General features: G+C 33.6%; 2 protein-coding genes across 3 annotated transcripts; both read left to right on the plus strand.

The window, feature by feature from the left end:
* The first annotated feature begins 474 nt into the window (after positions 1–474).
* On the plus strand, positions 475–9,313 carry LOC116340875 (protein sine oculis). 2 transcript variants are annotated; one of them, XM_031767601.1, is made up of 6 exons: positions 475–785; positions 5,183–5,472; positions 5,811–6,149; positions 8,365–8,469; positions 8,642–8,697; positions 8,874–9,313. In XM_031767601.1, exons 2-6 carry the CDS (start codon positions 5,272–5,274, stop codon positions 8,893–8,895), a joined length of 723 nt encoding a protein of 240 aa, XP_031623461.1. In that variant the 5' UTR covers positions 475–785; positions 5,183–5,271; the 3' UTR covers positions 8,896–9,313. The 2 variants fall into 2 exon arrangements, with proteins under 2 accessions (XP_031623461.1, XP_031623462.1); XM_031767602.1 differs by lacking the exon at positions 475–785 and adding an exon at positions 2,687–2,983.
* Positions 9,314–11,577: 2,264 nt separating this feature from the next.
* LOC116340682 (replication termination factor 2) lies at positions 11,578–12,918 on the plus strand. The gene is made up of 2 exons (XM_031767294.1): positions 11,578–11,752; positions 11,881–12,918. Exons 1-2 carry the CDS (start codon positions 11,684–11,686, stop codon positions 12,787–12,789), a joined length of 978 nt encoding a protein of 325 aa, XP_031623154.1. The 5' UTR covers positions 11,578–11,683; the 3' UTR covers positions 12,790–12,918.
* The last annotated feature ends 234 nt before the right edge of the window (positions 12,919–13,152 follow it).

The raw sequence follows: 13,152 nt of genomic DNA on the forward strand, positions 1-13,152 counted from the left end.
TTTTGGAATTTTTCGTCCAAAAATCAGTGTTGAGGAAAAGGTCCATTCGAGCGAGCACATGTATGCGGCCTAAAGTAAACAAGCAGTGATTATTCATCCTCTATTTTGTATGTATATATCCAAAAAACAGCTTCAGTTTTCTTATGGTTTTTATGGTTTTCTCTTTGTCTCTCTTGGATTCACACACACTCTCTCTCTTTTTCTCTCAATCTCTGTTTTCTCTATCGGGTTTCGATTTGTTTTGCGTCCTCGCGCGCCACTCAGAAAGCCATACAAATGCACACACAAGATATAGCCATATACACCCAGAGAGTGGTTGAGATAGATAGAGAGAGAGCGAAAAGGCGGTAGCACACCACAGCAACACACAGTCCCAGTCAGACTTTCGTTCATGCCTTACAGTCTCTGTTCGCGCGATACACTATACTGCTATCCGTACAGCATTCGAAATTTGATCAGTTGCACACTGTCTTTGGAATCGAATGGTACACGTTGTGCACACCCAGCGCACATGGGATTGATTAAAAACCATTCGTCCGTGTGAATCAGTTTCGTTTGCTGATTTTTTAAAAAAAGCATACATTTAGATTATAGCAATCATCACTTGCCAACCATTCTTTGTTTTTTTTTTTAATGTTCACTCATCATCAAACCTAAACGACACCAAATTAACGGAAGAGGCTAAAAAAACGGACAAAAGTTACTAAAGAACATTCATAAAAATTAGAAGAAAAATTTTTAGTGAATCGTGAATATTGATCAAGGATAATAATCTCTATTTTAAGGTGATTCTTATTTTTCGAGAGAAAAAAAACTAATTTCAAACATCATATGAATTTTTGTTTAGATTTTTCTGTGCAATTTTATTTTCTGTTGATCGTTTCATTCAATCGCTGTTGAGTTTTATTTTGTAAATTGTGTAAGTGAGCGCGGCAAATCTGTTGTGTTGTTATGCTTATTCTCTCCTTGTTCCTGATTTGTTTTTTTGTGTGTCTTGAAGTTGTTAAATGAACGAGAGCAATTTTAATTCGTGCAAGTGAGTCGGTGCACACACCGACTCGATGAAACATATTTAATGAATCCGGGAAAAAAAGGTTATTTTTGGATTGATCAGTCAGTAGCCAGCATTGCGTTCAATCGGCTTTTTGCAAATATGTCGTAAAATCACGTATAAAATATCACAAAAAAAAAACGAGAGCCGTGCGACGGAATTTAATATGTTTGTGTTATGTGTGCATCGTGCATAAACATTTGAAGAAAAATTGAAATGCGAGTACACTGTACAAGTACAGATCCACAACAACAACGACGACAACACAAAAAGATTGGAAAAAACGACGAAAATGAATAATAAAAACAAACTGATGAATTGAATCCGCCAAATCAGAGAAAATACGCTAAAGTGTCGCGAAGGCGCACGACAGCGATCGTTTTGACTGCATGTTTTTTGCATGCCACCGTTTCAAACACACGCACAAAAATTAAAAGAAGAAAAAAATCAGCGATTCCATTACAACCCATTTTTGTACTCACCAAATCGTCTATCCCTTTTACGTGCACGTTCTCTTTACCGATGTGTTCTCATATTACTAATTTCGTACGCAAACTCTCTCAATTGCAAGATCATAATTTATAAAATGTTTATTTATAAAATTTAATCGATCGTGTAAACTGCGCTTGATTCGTTGATCGCCGTTTGTTTAGTTGTGCGCGTTTTGTTTCGCGGAAATTCTTTTTTTGCATTGCAATGTTTGCATATATAGTTTTCTTCCATCCTCATGATTCTAAGAAATTTTATATCGAAAGAGAAATGTGAAAAATTAACTTCTTTTCATGTTTATAAAAGTAAGTTCGTTTAAGAGCAAAAAGAAAAAAAAATAAACAAACAAACACATTGAGAATGAATAAAAAAAATAAGGATTTCAATAAATCTTTTAGTCCTCATTAAAATATAATAAATTTTCCGTACGGTGCGCCGGGTGTGAAGATGTAAACTGAAACCGATGTAATATCTCCCAAAAAACATCGAAAACGTACAACAAAAAACAAAACCGAAAAACAAAAAAAAAAACGAATTACTCAAACACACACACAGTTACAGTTATACGCCTCTTTCTCTTGGGTGTCATTGCGCATATCAGCGGAATTGTTTCTATTATCTTAGAATTTTCCTTCAGTGAGCTCTCAGAAAAACGCCGGACGCACGATATTCATAACAATTGAATCCCGTAATGAAATCACATAGAAAGCCGCCAAGCATTTGAAACGGGATATCGATAAATAAAAATATGAAAAGTAAACAGTGGAGAGCGAGTAAGCAAGAGTAGAGCAAAGCATTAAAATAAAAACAGAGAAAAAAAAACAACAAATCAACACTGAAACCTAGCAAATTTTCAGAAGAAGAATCAGAAACGCATCAGTAGCACCGTTTTTTATCAGGGGAATAGTCACTCCTCTTCGAAATAGATATGCCACACAATATTTTTTTCGTGTGTATGCTTCACCGCACGTTTTTTTTCTGTGTTCTACAATCGTTAAGTACTTGATAAATTCAATATATATTTGTTCATTTGTGTTCTCATTTAAATTCATATGTGTCGCACGTATGCATACAGCAGTAAGCTACACGCTCTTTCTATACGCATAAGCGCTGAGTCGATCTTTGTTAATTTTTATATTTCCAATTTGCCTTCATGGTGTGTGGTGTGCTTATATAGATAGATTTATGTGTTGTTTTATTCGTTGGTTTTTGTTTTCCGATGTTGTGTTTTCTGAAATTGAAATATGATACTTTGAGCGGATTGACAGTGAGTCTACGGCTACAACAACAAAACGGCTTCAGTGTGACTGAGTTTTTTTTTTCTTCTTCAATTTTTTTTTTGTTTTATTTTGTTCATTTTATTGCACACATTATTATTGTATATAAGTAAAACGGAATGCCATGAAGATTGTTGAAAGAGGCCACCATCAGAAAAATATCACTGTGAGTTAAAACAAAACCAACCGAAAACGAAAAAAAAAAATTATGCGAAAGAACAAAAGAGACATAAAGACATCCTCAAAAACTTTGTCGTCTTAAGACAACTTTTGACGTGCACAAAAGTTGCCATATGGACGATTTGGCCAAAGAAAAAGGCAACAAAACCAACGGAAAATGGTCGCATTTCTTCAAATCGCCTGAGTGAAAATGCTACACACCGTATACACGCACCACACATTTCTTGTGATCAAATATCCAAAGAGTTTAGTGTTTAGCAATCCTGTTCGTTCGGCTGATTCGCATTTGCTTCGTTCACTCGACCATTTCCTTTTTGGACGAACGCTTTAAACCGCCTCGCGCGCTCGCGCACACATTTTTCGCTCCCTTTTTCTTGTCTTCGAATTGTGTGTGTCTTTTAATTGCAGAAAGTAAATGAACGGTGAACCCTTAGCCGGTTTTGATGTGTTGTATATTTTCCTGTGCGCTCGCATGATACTCGAAACTCGCATTTTGGCTTCAGCTTATTTATTGTTTGTTTGGTGGTTTACCTCTTGTTTTGGTTATACGTTTTTTTAAAGAAAAAAAAATTATTTGATTGGATGAAATTTAATATCCAATCGACAACCTGCTTATCGACGTCAAATTCAATGAGTATAAAACGTATGCATGAATTACAATTGAGCATTGGACGGCGACAATGACGGTGAGACAACAGCAGTGGCAATGCGTTCATTTCGAACGAGATGAGATGTACCCCGAGAACTAAACTTCTGCTCACTTTGTTTCGGTTCGGTTCAGTTCAGTATTTCATATTATATATTGTCTCAATATATTGTTGCTATATTTTCAAGTGCTTTTACTTACTGACTGACTAACTTTACTTGCTGCTTCGATAGAGATGAATATCAATTTCATTTAGTCTGGATTTGAATTCAAAACACTATTTGCAGGTAGTTGTTATACCAGTTAGCACAACAATTTTGCAGTTTCTTAGCTGCTACTACATTCAGCCGCCCTCCCCATATCATTCAAATGGATACATACCTGTCTATCTTCCTATCATCGCATCTAACTATCTATCATCAACTTATATTGATGAAGACGAAAACAAAAATAAAACATAAAAAATCTACAATACATCCGAGTGCATATAATTGCATTTTATCCTATCAATTCGATCTAGATCATCGTTTTGCATTAGTTAGATTGTCGGCTTTGCTCGTTGCCAACAATACAAACACCAATCAAAATCGGATTATGAGCATTGTGATTGTTACAAAACTGCTCTCTTTTTCTTAGTTTTTTTTGTTTGTGTTCTTCGGTTTTTGTTGAAATGAGAAAGAGAGCGAAACGCAGTGAGGAGGCCCTTTCAATTCCTAAGATTCTAACAAATGAACAATGCCCCGGATTAGATTAATTCCATTTTCGGTTTATTGTGTAAATGCGGTCATTCATAAAATGTTTCAACGTTTTATATTTTTTGCTTCTGTTTAACATGAGACACATACGCACGGAGGAGAAACGAAAAAAAAAATGTATGTGCAGTCGCACAAAAACCAAAATGCCAACGCACAACAACAGAATCAATGTACAATAATTTGTACATTTTTGCACTGAAAACAAAATTTTATCCATTGTTTGTGGAATATTTCCGTTTTTGCTCATTTTTACGATTTTGGAAACCATATAAAAGCCTTAAAAAGAAGTCTTAACACACACTCACGGTTGTTCGGGCACTCCAAATTGGTAAACGATCATTCGAATGAACAAAAAAAAAAGACCGTCAAAAAGAACATTCGTTTTTTGTGCAGAAAAATAAGAAAAACTAATACTTGAAGTATTTTCAAAAAAAAAAGAAAAAAATTACGACGGCGCAGTGCGTAACCAAGTGTGTAGCGCCGGTAATTTTGGTATTAAGTCGAAAAATTAATTTACTTGTTGAGGTTTATGCTTAGGGGTGCACAAACAAACCCGTAGAGAAGAAGCAAAAGAAATAAATAAATATGTAACACGTCGGATGAATGAAAAATCAACTGGAGTCAAATTTATGCTATTTTGTTAAAGAAAAAGAAAAATGAAAAAAAAGAGAATTTAATAAGGAAAAACATGCACAATAAATATTAATCACTTAAGTCAACACACATGAACTACAACAAATTGCATGTCTACAGCTAATAATTTGCTATTTGATTTGCACGACAGGAATCGAATGGCACCGTAAGGATTTCAATTCTTTTCGTTTTACAAAACCACTCACACTCGACAGCCGAACACATACACACAAATCGTTTATGAACGACAATTGCAACCGAAATTACAACAGAATGTTAAATGTACAAGCACACACACATAATATGGAATTGCCGATGACGGCGACCAGTACACATGTATCACATGATACCACCGTCGGCCGATGCTCACCGCTCAACTCTGGCGTCGATTCCAAAGTCAATTTTATATTCACACAAGAACAAGTTGAATGCGTCTGTGAGGTAAGTGTTAAATTGAATACCATCCCGCTGAGTATTTATGTGATTTTGAATATTGACAATTTTATCAACACATTTAATCTTTCTCTCTTTCAAATCGACCATACGAAGAACATTTTTTACATTCCAAAATTCTTAAACTCTAAATCAATAAAACAAACAGAATAGCAACAAAAAAATATTCAAATTATTTAAATTATTTAATTGGATTATATATGAACAAGTATTTTCTTTTCTTTTTTTTCATGTTTCTTTTTATGTGTTTGGTCATTTGGTATTTCTTTTACATCGTCACATTTTTACCAAACGAAAACAAAAAATGGAAAATAAAATTCATGTAGGTATTACAACATTCGGGTAATATTGAACGGCTGGGTCGTTTTCTGTGGTCGCTTCCACCCTGTGATAAATTGCAATTAAATGAATCAGTATTGAAAGCAAAATCCGTAGTGGCGTTCCATCGTGGACACTTTAAGGAGCTATACCATTTGCTTGAACATCATCAATTCTCACCGCAAAATCATGCAAAATTACAGTCACTCTGGCTGAAAGCACACTACATTGAAGCCGAAAAATTACGCGGCCGACCGTTGGGAGCTGTTGGCAAATATCGAGTCCGACGGAAATTCCCATTACCGCACACAATCTGGGATGGCGAAGAAACTTCATATTGTTTTAAGGTAATACATTAAATTCAATCACACGCATTTTTCATCTCTATTTCTCATGTAGCACAACAATTTTTATATCTAAAAATATCATCCCCAATGAACAGTTAAAAATGCATAGTTTCCGTGAATTTATCGAGTGTATATGTGTGTGTTTTAGTGTGATGTTTTTTTTCTCAAGTCATAGCAGTGAATTTATTTAATAGTGAAGAAAAATTATGATATTGTTTAACACAGTTTGACATTCGGGGTCAATTTTAATGGTTCCCAGTGGTTTTTTTTTGTCGTGTATCATAAAATATCATCAGAATTTATTATTATTTTTGTTCAAATCGAATCGTTAAATATACAAATCAGAAAAAGGGAATTTTTCTTTCTTCGAAATCTCTGAAAAGTGACTAATTTTAAACGAAATAAAGGGGAAAATTGAGTGTTAACGCAAAAAAATATCATTTTTCATGTGTGGAAAATGTAATGAAAAAAATTGCCGACGATAATGAGCAACGACGAAGGTCATGTTTAGGGTTAAATATTGTTTTCATTACCCTTTCATTGATTTTTTTTTTATAAGATCAAAGGTTTTCTCATTACAGTAACAAATTTGCCTGTTTTTTTTTTCTCTTACCAAAATTCTGGAAACTTTTAAAGAATCTAACGAATGGAAATTGTAGCAAATGTGATGAATGTTAAAATTTAAAGAATGTGTCGTTTCCCTCTTGAGATATTTTGTTTTTATAAAAGACTCAATCACTTCAATCCGGTCCGTACATATGTTTTGCGGCGGTTAAATAGAAAATAGAACGATTTTTTGGCATTTTACGTTCCTTCTTTGTGATTTGAATGAGATTTAACACATTTTGTGAAAGGCGCAAAAAAAAAACCTCCTCTTTTTCCATTTCCATATAGAATCGGCCTTTGTGACATGAAATAAAACAGTGATTATTTTTAGAAAATGAAACAATAACTCTTATTCAAAACCGATTTGTTCTTTCTTTCAAATTTTTCACTTTGATTTTCACGAAAAATTGTATCCCGATGATGACGGTCTTTTCAATGAGTTGACGTATGCAACGGACTTTCTAGTGCAGTTTTTTTTCTTCTAACTAAATAAGATTGTATTGTTTCTAAAAATAAGCAACGTTTTGTTTCGTTCTGAATGTGATTCATGTGATCGATAAATGTGAATGTTAAATTTTCTCGCAGTGAATTTGCTTCAGTTGGTTTGCATCAGAAGTTGAAGAGCAAAAAAAATAAAATGTGTTAAAAAAATATATAAAAGAAGTGATCGTAAGAAAAAGTGAAGAAAAAGGCTAAAAAGAGTTGTTTCATTTTCAACGCAGCCTTGTCACACATGATATGATCCAAATGACAGGCTGACTTGGTTTTTTTTTCACAGACAAAATTCAAAGAAAAAACGACGAAAACTGTTTGATTTGTCATTTTTTTTTGTTCATTTCTTTATTAGAACCATAAAAGCGAATCTGTTTTTGCTTTTTAAATCAAAAATAGAATCAGCGTGAATCAATAAAATCAGAATGTGTTAAGAAGAGAAATAAAAAGAGAAAGAATAAAGTTGTAATCTACCGTCGCACTTTTGTGTACGTGAGAATGAACATTTTCATAATATTTTATCAATATGCAACAATATTTATCGTGTTATAACTCCACCCAAACGAAGATAAATATACTTTTAAAGTCGTCACCTTAACAATGCACAATGTACAAGTAATTTTGAATAAAAATGATAATATTTCACTTCCATAATCGATTACAAATTGATTGTCCAATGTTGATAAAACGCATAAATTATGTACGATACGTTCGGAGGATGTGTGTGAGTGTGTGCAAAAAAGACAAAATTCCATTTTTAATGCTGAAACATTTAAAGAATAACGAAGAAGAAAACAAAAATTCGCAGTTCATTAATTCCCACATAAAAAAAGGCGGTTCAATCAGAAAAAAAACCACCTCGACGAATGAATGATCGAGGTGATGTTTTGAGTGTTTACATAAAAAAAAATCGATTTTGTCTTTGCTTGTCGCAAATTTTTTTTCTGTCTCTCGGTGAAAAATTGTACGTGCTACTTGAGTTCTTTGAAATTGTTCATAAAATCTTTCGTTTGGATTTATGACGATTTCAATCATTAAAAATAATAAATTCATCTTATTGTAGTTAGTAAAATTTAATGCAATAAAAAAATTAAAAAAAATTCATTGTTTTCCATAGGAAAAATCACGTTCAATTCTTCGCGAATGGTATGCACACAATCCATATCCATCGCCTAGGGAGAAACGAGAGTTAGCCGACGCTACAGGTCTCACAACAATGCAGGTATGTATCGATTAAAGATTATGTTTCTAATCGATCGTTGCTATAGCTTATGTTTCAAGTTGACATGCACATACAAAAACAAAACAAGTTCAAGAGTGTGTCTAATGTAATAATCATAATAAAATAATATGTTTTGAATAAATTTAATGTTGATGACATTCATTCACAACAGATTTCAAATTGGTTTAAAAATCGAAGGCAGAGGGACAGAGCTGCTGAACATAAAGAGTGAGTATCTTGCATCTTATCATTCATCTCTGATCATAAATTAAAAATGGTGATAAAAAAATAACAAATTGTTATAACATTTCTCCTCTTTTTTCTTCAAATTTATTTTTTTTTTGTTTATTTATTATATTATTTTCTTCTCTCCTTCTTGTTCTCTCATTGTAAATCACACACAGGTCTGAAGAAGTACGAATTTAAGGCCATTGGATGAACGCAATCTAAATAAGAAAAATAAATAAATTAAATCTCTCTTTTTCTCATAAGTTATAATTAAATGAATGGTTCATCCGTGCATGAACTAAGTCGACGAATTTTAAATATTAAATGTAATTGTAAGTTTTTAGCATTTGTAAGAACAAAATAAATCCTGAAAATTGTATAGTCAAACTTAATCGAGCTTAACTTTTGAATTTTGGCTTACGAAATTATCAAATAGTTTAAAATTTTAATTATTATCTATGAATGAAGAGGAAAAATGAAAATTTGTAATTGTAAACACACAAATACACATACAGAGAAACACAAATAAGCAAACAAACAAAAAGAAAAACACATGAAAATAGATGTAAAATAAAACCACACAGTTTTTGAACTGAACTGAACAATATAAAACAAACAACCAGACCAATTTTTATTTCATCACCTATATCATAGTATCTATATATCTATTATTTGTTATTGTTATTTCTGATGAGAGTAAAATCTATTTTCACAAAGTGTATCAAATGTCGGTGGTGTGCATCATCACCATCATCATCATCATCCTGAAGTGAGTATCAATTTGCCTGTTTGGTGCGTATTACGCATAATTAAAAAGAATATGTTTTGGTTTTTTGATTTGAACGCATGATTTTTGACCAGCCGACGCAAATATGCACGTGCACATCTTCCCCTAGTAGATGTACGGCATCATGTCGACAACGGTGATATCGACGTCGCTCACCTTTGCTTGTTGACTTAACGTTAAACAATTACAATGTGCTGATCCGTAATGTGTTTTGTACTCAATGCGTATGTGCGTGCATGTTGAGGGCTTGTTGAAGACTTAACGTGACGACTGATATAATGAAAAGAGGTAGGCTTACCGATCTGTTTTTAACTAGGGGAGGTGCGTATAAGTCTATTCAATAAAAGGATCGTAATTGGATTGGATGGTAGCATGGTATATTTCGACTGCTTTCTTGTTTTTGGTTCGTTTGTTTACTGTCATTATCTTGTTAGCAACCGAATTTTTTGGTAGATAATTGAAATCATTTCATATTTTGATGTGGCATACATTCGTTGAATTTCCCATCGTCAATGTCGATGTCGACGTCGACGTCGGTGGTGATGTTGATGTGGTGTATCCGTCTAAATTCTGAGAACAAAAGATAATCCATGTAATCTGTTTACTGACAGAGGTAATGGCATTCTTTTAAAAAGGCTCTTAAAAAATTAAATAGTATCATCTTTTTGTGGTCAAAAGCATAAACATTGACGGCCCCCGTCAAAATGGCTAACAATTTTACTTAGCGCTTTTTTTTATTATTATTATTATTGTTATTGAAAAGAACAACATTGAAGCATTGAAATTCTAATTATAAAAACGAGTAGCCAATACGCACCCAAATGCCTCAATTAAACAAAACGCTCGAAAGTATCCAGTTTCAGTGGCCTAATACTAGTAACTATTTTCAAGATCGTTCAATGTTCAATATAGACATTTTATACGTAATATACCCTCTGCTCTCGTTTTTAAACTATACTTTTATTTTTCGTTATCTGTTCATCAATTTAAATTGTTCGTCCTGTTGAACAGTTATTACCTATTGTGAAAATGATATGATTCATATCAATGTGATGGCTTCCGAAATTCACTACAACTTCTGTATCTCTATTTCTCTCCTTTCCTCTCTCTCTCTATCCCTGTCGCTCAACATTTCTCTTTTAAACAAACATACATTTTTCAAACACAAAATCATTGTTATGCATTTCGGGTATTATTTTTTTTTTCTCTTCAATTTGAAACAAAACAAACAACAGCATATTGTTTTCCGGAATGAAATGTGCATCTTTGCTCTGGCTTCTCATCGCATCGTGTGTACATATTTGTGTTTTGATGATTTCTCAACGGAACATCGAATTCATTTCATTTCTCTATCTCTTTTTTTCTTTCAGTCTCTCTCTCTTTCGCTCACTCGATTTCTCTCTCTCTCTTGGTCTGTCTCATTCATTTTGAGTCTTTCTCTATCTACCATATTTCATTACAGCATTTTCCCTTGGAATGTGCAGAGATATCGAATTACATGGTATAATAAGGGCGGTTCGTTATAACGAAATTAATTCGAAAACTGACGGGAATCGACCAAAAATAGAGCAACGAATTTCACGTAATTGTACGAATCATAATGAACCGCACACTTGTGAAGAGAAAAAAAGTAGTGGTAATTCATGATAAACAAAAAATTGCAATTTTTTATAATGAATGCACGATCGATCGTCATATTGTTTTGCTGATTATCCGGTGTGTATGCTTTTTTATATGGTTTCGTTGAATTTTATTCACAAAAAAAGAGGAAAAATTGGGGAAAAAACGTTGACTTTTGGTAAGAAAGGGTTTCGGTGTCTGTTTATTTTTTCGTAAAACATTCCAATTGAAATATGAACTTTTCAGTGAATTTGGCGCAAGTAATTCGATACTAACGTGCAAAAAAAACACACATAATATCAGCTCAATTCCCAATAACACTGTAAAAATATTGTCATGTAGCGCCATCTGTCGGAATTCTAGTGCGACACACAAACGTTTGCAAACGCAGAAAATCATTACAACGTTCGGTTCAATGTTGAATGTTTGACAGCTCATTAGTGAAAATAAAATATACACACAACACATAGTGACAGAGTGACAGATTGAGTCGCAGTAATATTCAATATTTTATCGAATTCACTTCGAGAATTTCATTTCTATTTTGTATTTATATTTCAAAAAGTTGTAAAATAAATCATGGGTTGCGATGGTGGTACTATTCCGAGACGCGATGAATTGGTGCGCGTTAAAAAGAAGCCAGAACAGGTAAGAAAATAAAAATATTACTTCCTGATGCGGGAGTATATTTGAATAATTCAACATTTCTCAAAAAACATGTATTCTAATTTCCAATTTATTATTTATTTCCTGACACAAAAAAAAAAATCGCACAGAAAGACAAAGAATCCGAAATGGCATACCGTTGGCGTCATTGTGCATTGACTCAAGAACGTTTGCGTGAGCCAATTGTGATGTGTGGCCTGGGACGATTATATTCAAAACAAAGTATTATCGAACAACTATTGGACAGAGAAACCGAAATGCCCGACACATGCAAACACATCAAATCGTTGAAGGATATTCGTGATTTGCATTTAACACCGAACCCAGTGTACAAGGATGAAGATAAAACTGAAGGACTATTAGACACCCGTAGCGCTCCATACATTTGTAAATTGATTGGCTTGGAAATGTCGGGAAAATTTCGTTTCATTGCCTTATGGTCATGCGGTTGTGTATTTTCTGAGCGTGCTCTCAAGGAAATCGGAACAAAAGTTTGCTCATTGTGTCAAACACCGTTCACGGACGATGATGTGGTTATTTTAAACGGAACGGATACTGAAATGGAAGAGATGGCCGAAAAAATCGAATTACGCGCTGTACGTCGAAAGGCCGATAAAAAAAGCAAAAAAGAATCGAAAAAACAAAGTGTAACATCAACAGTTACATCGTCCACTGCAACCACTTCTACAAACGTAAAAACCGAACCATTGGCCAGTGGAATGAATGATTTGAAACCAATTCTTACGACTAAAATCAATAAAACTCAAATGCTACATCCAGAGGCAATGAAAGAAGCCAAGGCAGGCCCATCAAGCAGTAAAACACTGTCGAAAAAAAACAAACGTCCTGGTGCCGAAGAAGCACTTCTTGATCCCGAATTGAAAAAACTCAAGAATGATAGTAGCGTTGCAAACGATCCAAAAGCTACGGCCGTCTACAAATCTCTGTTTACCTCACACGAAAGTGCACAGCAACAAGACAGAGCTCATTGGGTTACATACAATCCATTCTACAATTAAATTTGATTTCTACTTTGACCTTTAAAGACTTTTAATTCAAATTTTCTTCAGTTTTATTTTTAAATTACACAATTGTATTTTGCTCTTTTTGAATGTACGTAATAAAATTGATAACGTAATTTATTTCAATTCGTCTTTTTATCTCATCTCTGTTTTGACTTGAATTTTGAGTTCATGGAACGATTGAAACAATGCCATTGACTATATAAATGCATTGAATGATAACATTCGAGCCATAACCTCAAAATTTGGCATTTTGTTCTTGATTACTTTCAGTGAGAGACACTCAATAATTGATCATGTGAACTATATAAATTGTGTCGCCGAATTGACGAAAGCATGTGAAATAAAAAGAGCGAACCG

The sequence above is a fragment of the Contarinia nasturtii genome, unplaced genomic scaffold (assembly GCF_009176525.2).
Source record: "Contarinia nasturtii isolate CC-2019 unplaced genomic scaffold, AAFC_CNas_1.1 Cnas_scaffold_695, whole genome shotgun sequence".
Taxonomy (NCBI): Eukaryota; Metazoa; Arthropoda; class Insecta; order Diptera; family Cecidomyiidae; genus Contarinia; species Contarinia nasturtii.